This window comes from Aplidium turbinatum, chromosome 7 (genome assembly GCF_918807975.1).
Source record: "Aplidium turbinatum chromosome 7, kaAplTurb1.1, whole genome shotgun sequence".
NCBI lineage: Eukaryota > Metazoa > Chordata > Ascidiacea > Aplousobranchia > Polyclinidae > Aplidium > Aplidium turbinatum.
Window position 1 is genome coordinate 33,853,287 of NC_137478.1, and position 14,126 is coordinate 33,867,412.

The 14,126-nt window shown below is 39.8% G+C and overlaps 2 protein-coding genes across 2 annotated transcripts; both read right to left on the bottom strand.

The window, feature by feature from the left end:
• Window positions 1-269: 269 nt before the first annotated feature.
• On the bottom strand, window positions 270-1,577 carry LOC145773959 (uncharacterized). The gene has a single exon (XM_082585084.1). It carries the CDS (start codon window positions 1,575-1,577, stop codon window positions 270-272), a length of 1,308 nt encoding a protein of 435 aa, XP_082441210.1.
• Window positions 1,578-6,015: 4,438 nt separating this feature from the next.
• LOC145773960 (uncharacterized) lies at window positions 6,016-10,527 on the bottom strand. Its single transcript, XM_082585085.1, has one exon. The coding sequence runs from the start codon at window positions 10,525-10,527 to the stop codon at window positions 6,016-6,018; it is 4,512 nt and encodes a 1,503-aa protein (XP_082441211.1).
• Window positions 10,528-14,126: the final 3,599 nt, after the last annotated feature.

Consider the following 14,126-nt stretch of genomic DNA (forward strand, 5'->3'; position numbering starts at 1 on the left):
AATTTTGATTTCGCTCACACAACTTTTATATTCACAAAAGTGATGTTACATCCTCCCCTTTAAAATGCTAACGATGGATGAGATACATTTTACAAACACACAAACATCACTACTTCTATGTTACACTACTACAAACAAGTGTCCTTTACATATACAGTACATAATTAGGCCTACGTATGTGCATACAACTCATTTAGTGTCTCTCGTTGTAAGCATGCTGCCAAACATAATGTCGATCATTGTTCTTTTACTATTTCCGTAATGTCATCTTATTTCGAGGCGATACCATCTGCTTCCTGGATGAGGCACAGTTTTGCTATAGGCCGTTGAATACTTCCCGACTGCGTGAGAACTTCTACAATTCGAACGACTCCTTTTTTGTCAGGAAAGGATCTGGTAACGCGACCCATTCTCCATCTTCCACGAGGAACATTGTTGTCAGCAACAAGAACGATATCGTCTTGGTGAAGGTTACGTTTCACGTCTGGCCACTTTTGGCGTAAGGCAATGGTTGGAAGGTACTCGCGAGACCACCTTTTCCAAAATTGATCTGCCAGGTATTGGACTTGTCTCCAACGACGCCTTGTGTAATTATCTTTTTGGTTAAACAAGCCTGGCGGCAAATTGCTTTCAGGTCTCAGTAATAACAAGTGGTTTGGCGTAAGTATCTCGTCGGCGGTTGGATCAATAGCGACGGGAACTAAAGGACGAGAATTAAGAATTTTCTCAACTTCAAGGAATAGGGTGTGCAAGACATCATCTGTAAGGGTTTGTGACTTTAACAGGGCATTAAAAATTCGGCGGATTGAACGAATCATCCTTTCCCAAGCTCCCCCCATATGGCTAGCTGTTGGTGGGTTAAAATTCCATTTTATTTGTTCTTGTTGAAAGAACGTTCCTATATTTTCTTGATTAAGAGCTTGAAGAGATTCTCGCAAAATTCTCTCGGCTCCAACAAAGTTGCTACCGTTGTCGGAAAACACTTCTTTGGGTTTACCTCTGCGGCTGACAAAACGGCGAAAAGCGTTGATGAAGGAATCGGTAGAAAGATCATGAGCAACTTCAACATGGACAGCTCTCATGGTGAGGCATGAAAAGACACACCCGTAACGCTTTTCTAAACTGCGTGCACGTTTAGTATAGAATGGACTAAAATAATCTATTCCTACATGTGAGAAAGGAGGCTCATCCAGTTTCAGACGAGCAGGAGGAAGAGCTGACATAAGTTGCTGAGAACCAAGTGCGCTACGTTTGCGACACAGAACACACTTACTAATTTCTTTTCTGACAGCAGCTCCACCCTTTATGATCCAAAAACGTTGGCGAAGCGATGTCCATGTATGGGACATACCAGAATGGCCAACCAGGACATGGTGGTTTCGAATGAACAAAGTTGTCAAATGATGTTGATAGGGCAATATTGCTGGGTGTTTGGATTCGAAAAGTATCGGTGCATTTTCTAACCGTCCACCAACTCGAAGAACACCACTCATCAGGCATGGACTCAACTTCGAAACACATCGAAGATTCGGAAGACTCTTTAATTCCCTTTTGAGTGCTTTTGTAACATGTACCATGTTTTTAACTAACAAATTTATATTTTAACATTTAACCGAAAATTATCAGTATTGCAAAATGCATTTCAATGCTGCAAATTCAAAACCTAACGTTCTCATAGAACATAAGTCAAGCTTCCTGTTAACAAACGCCACTCACACAGAAGCTAGCTCAACACATCTGTATTTCTAAAGCGACATAACTATGAAACCGGTATAGCATTTCCCTTGATTCTTACGATAGCTATTATTGATGAAAAGGCTCTACCGGGATATTATGATATAAGCGGGGAATTGAAAAATGAAAACACTCAGACTTGGAATTCGAAATTTGACTGGCAAAACGAACGGACTGAATTTTTTAGGAGAAGGTTAAATGCACGCCGGGAGAATGTCACTCATCCGACACCCGTCTCAATAAATTAAATTAGTTATATATTTTCTCAACTCCCCAAATACTAAAACTTGTAACATTGATAAATAATAAAATGTATGATTCTATTCGATTGGTTTACTTTTTGTAGGAAGTCATACCCCTAGACTAGACAGCCAGAAGCCTAAATTATCCTTTTAATTATCCTTTTTTAATTGGAGACAGAGAGCCTCAATATCCTTTTAATATATTCTTTTTTAAATTTTACCTTTATAAACAAAAAATATAACAATTAGAAAGGCAGAACCCTACACTAGGGGCTTAGAAACGTAAAAAACCCTACACTGGGGGCTCGTCCGGGAATCGATCTAACTTTTCGCCAAATCAAAGCGGTTTTAGGGCGCAATTTAATCCGAGACAACCGTGCTTTTACCACGCTCGCTTCGGTCACAGAGCACGAAAATGCGAAGGCAACTGTTCCTTTCCAAAAAACGCGCAATTTACCCAACAATAAGTAGGGTTGTTGGGAAGGAAAATTGTGAAAACCACACAAACCTACTCCATGTTATCGACAAAAATACAGGGTCTACGTTTTTAATCGACACCGGTTCGGAAGTGTCAATTCTGCCAGCCAACAGCCGTCAAACTAAACGTAAACCAATTATGCACTTCAGCGACGTAACTGGTAGACCAAGCGTCAAATGTTATGGATTGATTGAAGCAAAAATAGATATCGGACTGCAGAAAACTTTCAACCAAACCTTCTACTTGTGCAACATTAATAAAGGAATTTTAGGTTGCGATTTTCTAAAGGCGAACGAAATAACCGTTGACATCGCCAACAAAAAATTAGCACGTAACTCTATCAAAACCTTTTCAGTAAATCACGTTTCACGCAACGCAAACCCTTCACACGCAGATACTTACAACACCCTATTAGCAGAATTTCCTGCGCTAACAGCCGAATTCGATTGTACGAAAGCAGTAAAGCATCGACACAGATTGCATATTATTACGAATGACTCGCAACCAATTTTTAGCAAGCCACGCAGACTCCATCCAGAAATGCTCGAAAAGGTTCGAGCAGAATTAATTCGCCTCCAAGAGAAAGGAGTCATTTTTCCAATCTCTGGATCTAGTTGGGCTTCTCCAATACATGTGGTCACAAAAGCAAATGGAAAAATACGTATATGTTCAGATGTCCGAAGAATAAATAATATTACAAAACCAGACAGATACCCCTTGAGAAACTTGCAAGACTTTCGCAACAATTTACGTGATTGCACAGTTTTTTCTAAAATTGACTTAACAAACGCATTTTTTCAAATTCCAGTGGCCCCCGACTCTATTGAGAAAACAACAATATGCACGCCTTTAGGTTCTTTTGCTTACAACCGCGCCCCATTTGGCTTTAAAAATTGCCCTTCCGTGTTTCAAAGGCTGATAAACGAGGTAACAGAAAAACTGCCATTTTGCTTTCCCTACATAGACGATATCTTAATCGCTTCCAAATCGCACGACGACCATTTTTGCCACTTGAAAAAATTGTTTGAGAGCCTAAATGAATATGGTCTAAACATAAATTCTGAGAAAAGCGTGTTTGGCGTAACAGAACTCGACTTTCTAGGCCATCACATTTCCAAAGAAGGCATTTCGCCTTTAAATGATAAGACAGCCGCAATCCGAAATACGCCTCTGCCGCAAACTATCACCGAGCTGCGTAAATTTCTAGGTTGTTTGAATTTTTACCGCAAGTTTATTCCTAACTGCTCCAGCACTCTTAGAGAGCTCAACAACTACCTGGGTAATCACCCAAAAAAGTGCAAGAAAGCTGTCCCTTGGACTAACCAAGGCAAGCGAGCGTTTGAAGACGTAAAAATAAAGCTTTCTAACGCTACGGCTCTATCCCATCCAATCCACGGCGCGGAACTACAACTAAACACAGACGCTTCTAACGTCGCAGTTGGCGCTGTATTACAGCAAGTAAATGAAGCCGGGGTATGCGAACCCCTCGGATATTTTAGCAAAAATCTATCTCCCGCACAAAAGCGCTACAGTACGTATGACCGCGAACTGTTGGCCATTTACCTCGCCGTTAAATATTTTCAAAATGATGTCGAGGGCAGATCAGTTACAATTTTTACTGATCACAAACCCCTAACCTTTGGATTCCACCGACCGCCAAACACAATGACTCCGAGACAAGTCCGCCATTATGATTTTATTTCCCAATTCGCTTCTGAGATTAAATATCTTCCAGGCGAAGACAATCACGTCGCTGACCTACTATCACGCATAGAGATTAACTCACTTCAATTACCAGAGGGAGAGCTTAACTATGTAGAAATGGCAAAGGACCAACTCACAGACCCCTCTATAAGTCAATTTCTCAACAAGTCGCATAACAACATGGTGATAGAAGACAGGGCGTTATCAGGCACCAATGTTGTACTAAAAGGTGACGTCAGTTTAGGAAACTTCCGCCCACTCGTACCAACGCCTCACCGACAGCTTGTTTTTGACATTTATCACAACTTGTCGCACCCAGGATTTCAAGCAACCAAAGACTTGATATCTCGTCGTTTTATATGGCCTGGACTGAGCAATTTCGTCAAGCTGCGATGTAACTCCTGCATCCCTCCTGGACAAGAGGTAAAACTGTACCCAAGCCATTAGTTAAGCCACTGCTGCCTCGCCTACTAAGCCAAAAGGGCTTCCAGGGAACTTAAGACATCGCCTTATCTCTTATGATAACCGACTGTTACCCCCGTAACCGCAACTACTGTAGCCTATTACAGTCCCGCAATTATTGTAGCCTATATCGTAGCCTACTAAGCCAAAGGGCTTCCAGGGAACTAAGACATCGCCTTATCTCTTATGATAACCGACTGTTACCCCTGTAACCGCAACTACTGTAGCCTATTACAGTCCCGCAATTATTGTAGCCTATATCGTAGCCTACCAAGCCAAAGGGCTTCCAGGGAACTAAGACATCGCCTTATCTCTTATGATAACCGACTGTTACCCCTGTAACCGCAACTACTGTAGCCTATTACAGTCCCGCAATTATTGTAGCCTATATCGTAGCCTACCAAGCCAAAGGGCTTCCAGGGAACTTAAGACATCGCCTTATCTTTTATGATAAACGACTGTTGCCCCTGCAATCACGTTATCTACTTACTTATATGTGCGTCTAATCTCCTCATCCCACGAAAGGAGGGGGGTCATGTGTCTTCCCCTAGCAATTGTTAGCCTACAATTGTCAATTTTCTTTGTAAAAAAACATATCTTATAACCACACACCTATATATTGTTGCAACATGTATAACCGAGTTATTGTAATATTATTTATCTGTTATTTTGCCGTAAGGAGGGAAGTGTGTAACATGTACCATGTTTTTAACTAACAAATTTATATTTTAACATTTAACCGAAAATTATCAGTATTGCAAAATGCATTTCAATGCTGCAAATTCAAAACCTAACGTTCTCATAGAACATAAGTCAAGCTTCCTGTTAACAAACGCCACTCACACAGAAGCTAGCTCAACACATCTGTATTTCTAAAGCGACATAACTATGAAACCGGTATAGCATTTCCCTTGATTCTTACGATAGCTATTATTGATGAAAAGGCTCTACCGGGATATTATGATATAAGCGGGGAATTGAAAAATGAAAACACTCAGACTTGGAATTCGAAATTTGACTGGCAAAACGAACGGACTGAATTTTTTAGGAGAAGGTTAAATGCACGCCGGGAGAATGTCACTCATCCGACACCCGTCTCAATAAATTAAATTAGTTATATATTTTCTCAACTCCCCAAATACTAAAACTTGTAACATTGATAAATAATAAAATGTATGATTCTATTCGATTGGTTTACTTTTTGTAGGAAGTCATACCCCTAGACTAGACAGCCAGAAGCCTAAATTATCCTTTTAATTATCCTTTTTTAATTGGAGACAGAGAGCCTCAATATCCTTTTAATATATTCTTTTTTAAATTTTACCTTTATAAACAAAAAATATAACAATTAGAAAGGCAGAACCCTACACTAGGGGCTTAGAAACGTAAAAAACCCTACACTTTGCTAGAAGAAGAAGAAGAAGAATTCTTAAGAATTACAAACACAGGCGAAAAGACTTGCTTCTTTACATAAGATATGAGACGTAACTCAGCGATGTACAGTTCATCAGCAGTAAGACGTCCTGGAGTTACAGAAGACCTGTCTTGGACAAACTTGCAAAACCGTTTTAGCCATGCTGTGGCCTTTTTTAAACGGTGCAAGGTCGAAAAATAACTAATTAGATTGTCTACGGCTACTGTCTGACTTACCTGAACTGCAGAGACAATATTAGGCTCAAGAGGCTGAAAATCTAAAGGAAGAGACTCAAAATTTACTTCTGAAGCGGGAATAGAAGGCCAGAAGTCTTCTGTTTTCCACAAGAACTTCGGAGCTTTTAGCCATCGAGACTTCAACAACTGAATTACAGATAGGCCGCGAGATGCATCGTCGGCTGGATTGATATGAGAATTGACGTGCCTCCATTGGGAAGGCGTAGTTTGTCGATGAATTTTTGCCAAACGGTTTGACACAAAGGTCCTAAATCGTTTGTTTTCATTATTAATACTCCTTCTTACCGCACTAGAGTCAGTCCAAAAGATTGACTGACAGTTTGAATAATCAAGTTGAGAACGAAGCCACTTGTCGGCTTTAACTGCCAACACCGCTGCTACAAGTTCCAGTCTTGGAATACTTTCTGATTTGGGTGGTGTAACTTTAGCTTTGCCACACACAAAAGAACAATGAATAGATCCCGTATCGTCGACCAGGCGCAAGTAAGATACAAACCCGTAACCTTGAACAGAAGCATCCGAAAAGTGATGAAGTTGATGACTAACAACTTTACCAAAGTTAAGAGGTTTAAAACAACGAAATAAATTCAACTTACCAAGATCATGCAGTTGCTTAAACCATGTTTGCCACTCAAGCACATCTGAATTCCGCAGTTGATCATCCCAGCCAAGTTTTTGCTGAATGATGTTTTGCTGCAGAATTCTAGCAGTCAGCACGACTGGAGCAATGAAACCCAATGGGTCATACAGAGAATTAACAGCAGATAGAATGGAACGTCTCGTAAACGTTTTCAACTCAAAATTGTCTGAAACCTGAAACGCAAACTGGTCATTGGAAACGTTCCAAGAAACACCTAGCACACGTTCCTTCAACGGACTGTTGAGATCAACATTCATAACAGATTTCGCTCTATCATTTTCAGGAATAGTTTTAAGAACTTCCTGACTCGTTGAAATCCATTTTGTAAGGTTAAAGCCACCAATTTGAAGCAACTCTCTAAGCTGTTTGACTAAAAGAACAGCGTCATCTACAGAAGTAGCAGACGTTAGACAATCGTCTACATAAAAATCATTTTTAACAACATCACATGTAGCAGAGTTGAAGTTTGAACCGAACTCTTGTTCAGTTTGCCTCAGACAGAAGGTCGCACAACAAGGCGAAGATGTAGCACCAAAGATGTGTACCAGCATACGATGGCTGACGGGAGGTTTAGAAAGATCTCCTCCAGGCCACCAAAGAAAACGAAATGCATCTTTGTCATGTTCTTTTATTTTAACTTGATGAAACATCGCTTCTACATCTGCTACCAAGGCAATTGGCTCTCTGCGAAAGCGTGTCAATACACTAACAAGGCTATTTACAAGATCAGGACCTTGCAGCAAGGCATCATTTAAAGCTACCCCTCTGTGCTGAGCAGCGCAGTCAAACACTATTCTGACTTTGTCTGGTTTGCGGGGATGAATCACTGGATGATGTGGCAAGTACCAAACACGTTTTTGCCCTTGTTCATCATCACTACTTGATTCGTTTACAACCTCTGCATGGTTGTTTTCTAGATACTCCTGCATTTTTGACGCATATTTTTGCTTTAATTGATCGTCACGTTCAAAGCGTTTCTTCAAAGAATTTAAGCGCTTTGTTGCCATCAAGCGACTATTTTCAGGCAAACTTACGTCCTTCCGCCAGGGTAGCGGTGCGTCATAGTGACCATCAGTGCGTGACACCTCTTCACGTAGCACTTTAAGAACATGTCTGTCTTGCACAGACGATGGAAAAGAAAGCTCTTCCGGTTTGAAATCTTCAAACCAAGACTGTTGGATGGCATTGTCCAATTTTTCATCTGAATGAATAAAATTAGATAGAATGTTGTTTTGATTTTTTGATGATCCCAAAAGTGACCAACCTAAGGGTGTTTTTATTGCACTGGGTTCACCATTGTTTCCTTCTCTCTGCTCTAAAACTTTATGAGCCTTTAAAACATCGATGCCAATTAAGATTGAGACATGGGCGTTTTCTAAAGTTTCAAAATTTAAATCTTTCAAATAAGGAAATTTGGAAACATCGTCGCAAGAAAGATTAGGATTTGGAGACACTGGTATTTTGTCTATGGCGTAGGCTTGCACTGTTTCAAAGTTGACCTTTTCATCTAAAGAAGAAATTGAGACACTGACTCTTTTACTTTTAATAGTATCTAAGCTTTTATTTACAGTGCTCAGCTTTATTTGGCTGGGCTCGCCCTCTAAGTCAAGCGACGCGATCAAACTGTGATCGCAGAAAGTTGCATCCGATCCAGTGTCGAGAAAGGCGTAAGTTTTAACTTCTTTCCCATTAGCCCTTGCTTTAATAGGAACGACGTTAAAGAAACTTTTATGACCTAACACTGAATCGGAAGAAACAGAAGTTGAAAGCAACTTACCTGTGTTGACTCGAGTGACATCAGGAGACGCTTTACTAGAGACGTAGTGCATCAAAGAATGGTGATGACCTTTGCAACCCTTTTCGGTACATGTACTCTCAAACCTACAATCTGAAGTGGCATGTTTATTGAAACAATTAAAACAACGCCTCTCTTTGTTTAGAAAATCTCGGCGATCCTGTAAAGAAATTTTGGAAAACTCATTACACTTATAAAGTATATGATTTCCAGAGCAAAAGAAACACTGGCGACCGGCAAATCGCTGTCTTTGTCGTGTTTTGCCTTCAAAGGATTGTGACGCACGATTACCACGGGTGGCTGAAACCGTAGCACAAGTTCGCTGACTGCTGATTTTTTGTCCACTACGACCAAAAGAATTTACGTGGCGCTTAGAACTTTCGCTTTCAATTTTAGTAGGATAAGCATTTAAAAGTTTTGCTTCATCTTCTACGAATTCGACGAAGTCCCGAAAGGTAGATGCCCTTTGTTGTCTGCATTGAATTTTTGCGTACTTTCTCTTCCAAGAATTGTTTATACACGGCGGTAACTTGTCAGCAAGATCATCTAAGTAAGAGTTTAATTCGTAAGAATGTCCATGGCTATCTAAGGTTTCGTAACACTTTCTCAAAGCTGTGGAGAAGCTATGCATTGCTTCTTTGTCGAGATGTTTGATTGCAGAGATTTTAAGCAACTGTCGTTTAAAAGATTCTGCTATGACGCGCGGCTGCCCAAACAAGTCATGCAAAATTGTTAACGCTTTACTGTAGCCTTCTTCAGGCGTTTTAAGTGAAGGACAGTGACTAATCGAGTTATGCGCTTTGCCAGTTGTGTATAGAAGTAAGTAACTCAGTTTTTTGCTGGGGCTTATATCTGCGCAATTTATAGTTTCTTCGAAATGACGGAAGAAAGAAAAATAGTCTTTAGGATCCCCTGAAAATTTGGGGCATTCATATTTTGGCATGTTCATGCCAGCGCTAACGGCAGTAACTATTCCTGCTAGAATAGCAGAGTCATTCTTCATAGAAAATTGTTCGTTAATTTTAACATTTGGCAAGGGAAGGTTCAGTGCTGGAACACCGGGATTAGGCACATCGGCATTAAAGCTAGAACACCCAGGATTTATATGACAAGAACTGGAACGAAACATTGTTGACTGTACCTTGTTTGGGTTGAGATGGTCGAAGGGTTGAGATCGAATGTTTCGCAGAGAACCTTCTTGGGAGTTGACCTCCCAGACCTCGGCTTCTAACCGGGCTGCTTCCAGAACGCGACGGTCTTCAGCGGCGGCGAGTTCGGCCTTCAACTTAGCTTCAGCGGCAGCTCGTTCGGCCTTCAACTTAGCTTCCCTTTCTTCTTCCAGACGACGTTGTTGATTGTGTTTTACCGCCAGTTGCGCAAGTTCCAACTTGGCTTGCAGCGTCTTTTGTTTAGAACTCCTGCAAGATCTCGAAGTCGTCGTCATATGGCTACCGGTTTTAGAGCCATTTTTGGAACGTTGCAAAACACGAATTATATCAATAGAAGGAGTATGACCACTCTCGTGTTCATCATCCTGCTCTCGCAACCAGCCTTCAACAAAAGTCAAGAATTCGTCTTTACCACGAGAATAGTCATCTTTACTAAAAGTACAAGATTCCAGAAGTGGTTTATCAGCAGAAATGTCAACACAAAGTGCCATAAGAGAACTGAACAAATTATCTAAATCAGGAAGACGAGCGCGTACCGTTTTTGCGCAATGGGGAGTCTTCATAAGGTTATTGATTTCAAGATAGAAATCATTTAAATTTTTAACAGCAGTTTCAATAGTTTCACAGGCCATTTTGCTATAAAATTTCCCACTTCTTAACATTCAAAGAGTTTTAAGAAAGAGGAAAAAGCGATATAACGATACTAAGTAAACTTCTTCAAGAGATCAACGAGAACTGCCAATCGTTATTCGAACGATGACAAACGAGTCGCAACTCTGCGACCAGAAAATTTCTTACTAAAAGAAATAATTCTGTACACTACCGGTTTATACTTACGACCGGATCAATCGGTTGATACCTCCGTCAACCGAGAAAAACTTTCAATGTAAGATCGTATAGCGGTGCGGGTTGTCTGATGTTAAAACACCTGATCTACACTGAGGTGATTCCACTTGAACTTGTCTGCTCGCATACCACCAACAAGCTGGGATGATTGTTCTATGTTGGAAAAACGCGCAATTGTCTTCGAAGCACTCAATTTGTCCTCGTCAGGTCGCGGTTTTTCTCTGGGGAAAATAACCGTGACTTTACGAATACGAAAACGTATAATAATAATAAACAGTTACCACAATATACAAGTAGACATCATACGTTTGGTATGTTAAACTTCATAAGAGATGTACGGCTGGTTAACAAATGAGACAAACTATGAATAAAATGAAAATCATATTTACCGGTTGTTGACAACCCCTTTTCCAGAATGCATTTACAAGGTGATACGCCTAAGCATTATATCACGACTAAATAGAATAGAATTATAGTTAACAAATACTCCAGAAAGTCTAATATAACCTTTCTTAAATTACGATCAGGAGTTCATTTCAATAGCTCAGTTAACAAATACAGTAATCTATTTCTAAACTGCTAAACAATTCTATCCATTAATACGTGTGAAATTGACACAAAGGAATGTTCGTGTAGCTGAGCTATTATTGCTGAATTAGAGAAATAACGCAAAGTTCTTCTATTTAAAGCCATGAATTAGGAAAAAGGCTATTCCTGATGCTGAATGTAAAAACGTTACAGTTGCATAAAAAGGCCGTTCGTTGACGTTAATGCTGAGTATTTCACAATACAACGAATTTTTAAGAAATTGACACAAAGGAATACGTTTACAAACAAGCGAACCCATTTAGCATAGAATCAACGTCAAACTGTGCTATGCCAACGTATACACAGATGTAATCTCACAATAATTAATCAACTGGAAGGAATCCGACAACACAGGCTATTTTCGATGCGTTGAAAGTTAAAAATAACACTATTTCAAAATATGGGCGCCACTATATGACTAAAGGAGGCATAGACTCCTTTTTAGTCTGAAAACTGTCAGAATCTAAGATAGTTAATAGACTTGTTTTTTCCGGACGCTACAGACAAAGGGAGAATTTAAATGTTGTTTCTATAATCCAACAGACAACCAAATTTCCAGATAGGAAAATTTTGCTTTCGCTCACACAACTTTTATATTCACAAAAGTGATGTTACACCTAGTGAATGGAATAATTCCCCAGCAACAACACCTTCGAACAATCGGAAACTTCACTCTTAGTGCAGGCGTGGGAGCTTTTTTGTGGGAAATTTTTTTTATCAAGCTGATACTTTGCTCAGACCTTCCCCATATTATGCAAATGGCTCAGAAAAAAATCCCCATCAATCGGATGATGGGAAACCACTTTTTGGGCCCTTTTTCCAAATGACGTCACAAACCCTTTTGGGTCCAACATATGAAATTTTCAAGTTTTTTAAGCAACAGGATAAATCTATGAAGTTCAGGCAAATTTGAAATTATTCGTCACTGTTGGACTTATTCTTCTATATTCTTTGACAAGAAAAATATTCTTTGACAAGAAATCGAAAACGTCAGAGATGTTGCTTTCCTCCTCGTCTTGTCCCGTTTCATCTTCATTGCACGAGTATTCCTCTTCTTCGGTACCAACATCGACGTTTTGCAGAAGTGAAAAAAAGTCTTCATAAGTTTTTCGTCTAGTCTCTGGAGTATGTCGTTCATACTAATTATTAGCCTACTTAGATACGAAAAAGATGTAAAACTATCTTTGTATTTCAAGCATACTTACTAAAGTATTACATTCAACACCATGACTCCAGATATTGCTGATAACTGCAGAATTCTCTTTTCATCTATGGTTGTACGATCAATTCCAAACCGAGCAGCACACAGTAAAGAGGACAACGAAAAGCTTCACTGGAATTTGGACAGATCTTGCGATCGAGCAAACTCTTATGCGCTCAAATAAGTCGCGTGGAGGATTGACGGAAGGAAAAAGTATGACAGAAAAGTGTTCGACATCTTTGGGTTTTGAATGTGAGTCACTCGGCAAGTATTCATGAAGCAATGACGCAACTAAGCAAGGCTCAGTTTCTATGAAGCAACCAGCATGAAGGGTTGGGTGCTTCAAGAAAAAAAGAGGGATTACGAAGATTGTAAAAGTTTCTCGCCTGGTTAACACTTTCACTGCCAAATGACTAGATATCTAGTCAATTGTGATGTAATTTCTCACCCCATGACATCATAATGCCCCAAAAATCCTGATGTGTTGCCAATCTAGGGGCCTGACAGGTTGCTTCAATTGTAAACCCTAAAAAAACGATTTTTAACTCATTTCCCCGTCAAATTCTTAAAATTAAATAGAAATCAAAATACCAACCAGTGTGAAAAAAACTTCAAGTTCAGAAATAAATTCAAAGTCCAGCAAGGTTGCCAGGTCCGCGGTTTTCCCGCGGAATTGGGCTAGTTTGGTTGAAGAGTTGCGGGAAAAATTGAGTAGTCGCGGGTTGCGGGTTTTTGGGCTTGTTTTTGTTTTTTACTGCGGGTTTTTGGCTTGTTTTTGGAGCAATATTAAGCATAAAATAGCAAAAAATCACAACAGTTTTCAATGAAATTCTATAAATTTCGCTTTACAGTGAATGAATCAGAGTGAATTTTAGGTGAACTTTTTTCTGTTAAACTGGATTACGTAGCGCCTTAGTGGAAAAGTGACGAAAACGTCACGTAAAGGAGCAGTGCCGGATTAAACAAGTGCCGGGCCTGTAGCAGATTGATTTGATGTACAGATAATGACTGGGAAGTAATTGAATATTTTATAGATTTGATACTTTTTGATTATAGTGTAGCCGCTCTTGCCCCATCGTGTTTCGCAGATAGGCTAGTTTTTAATGGTGCACGGTCGATTGGTCGACAGACATTTGGTCGACAGGACGTTAGTTAGGTCGACGACGATTCATGTTAGGGTTAGGGCTAGAGTTAGGTTAGGGTTAAGGTTAGTTAACTAACCCTAACCCTAAAATGAATCGTTCTGTCGACCTAACGTCCTGTCGACCAACTGTCTTGTCGACCAATTGTCTGTCGACCAATTGTCCTGTCGACCAACTGACCGGGTACCGTTTTTAATCAACTTCAATTTTGAAAATGATCTCTTTCCTGTAGCCTACAATTAGTATACCATCATACATAGATAAATGCATAACAAATTGTCAGTTAGGAAACGTGGTGTCAATGTTGTTTTCTTTAATCGAAGTGAAATACTGTAGTTAGATGTTGTATAGAAGGTTGATCAGAACAGGCAGTTGCCTCCAGCGGAAATTACCAGTTTTTAAAGTTTACAATAATTAGGAAGGGATAAGACGTTGGGACTAAGTAATTTAATCC

Bases quoted from the DNA above. Each gene is read 5' to 3' on its own strand.
- LOC145773960 (XM_082585085.1), bottom strand. From the start codon at position 10,527: ATGGCCTGTGAAACTATTGAAACTGCTGTTAAAAATTTAAATGATTTC.
- LOC145773959 (XM_082585084.1), bottom strand. From the start codon at position 1,577: ATGGTACATGTTACAAAAGCACTCAAAAGGGAATTAAAGAGTCTTCCG.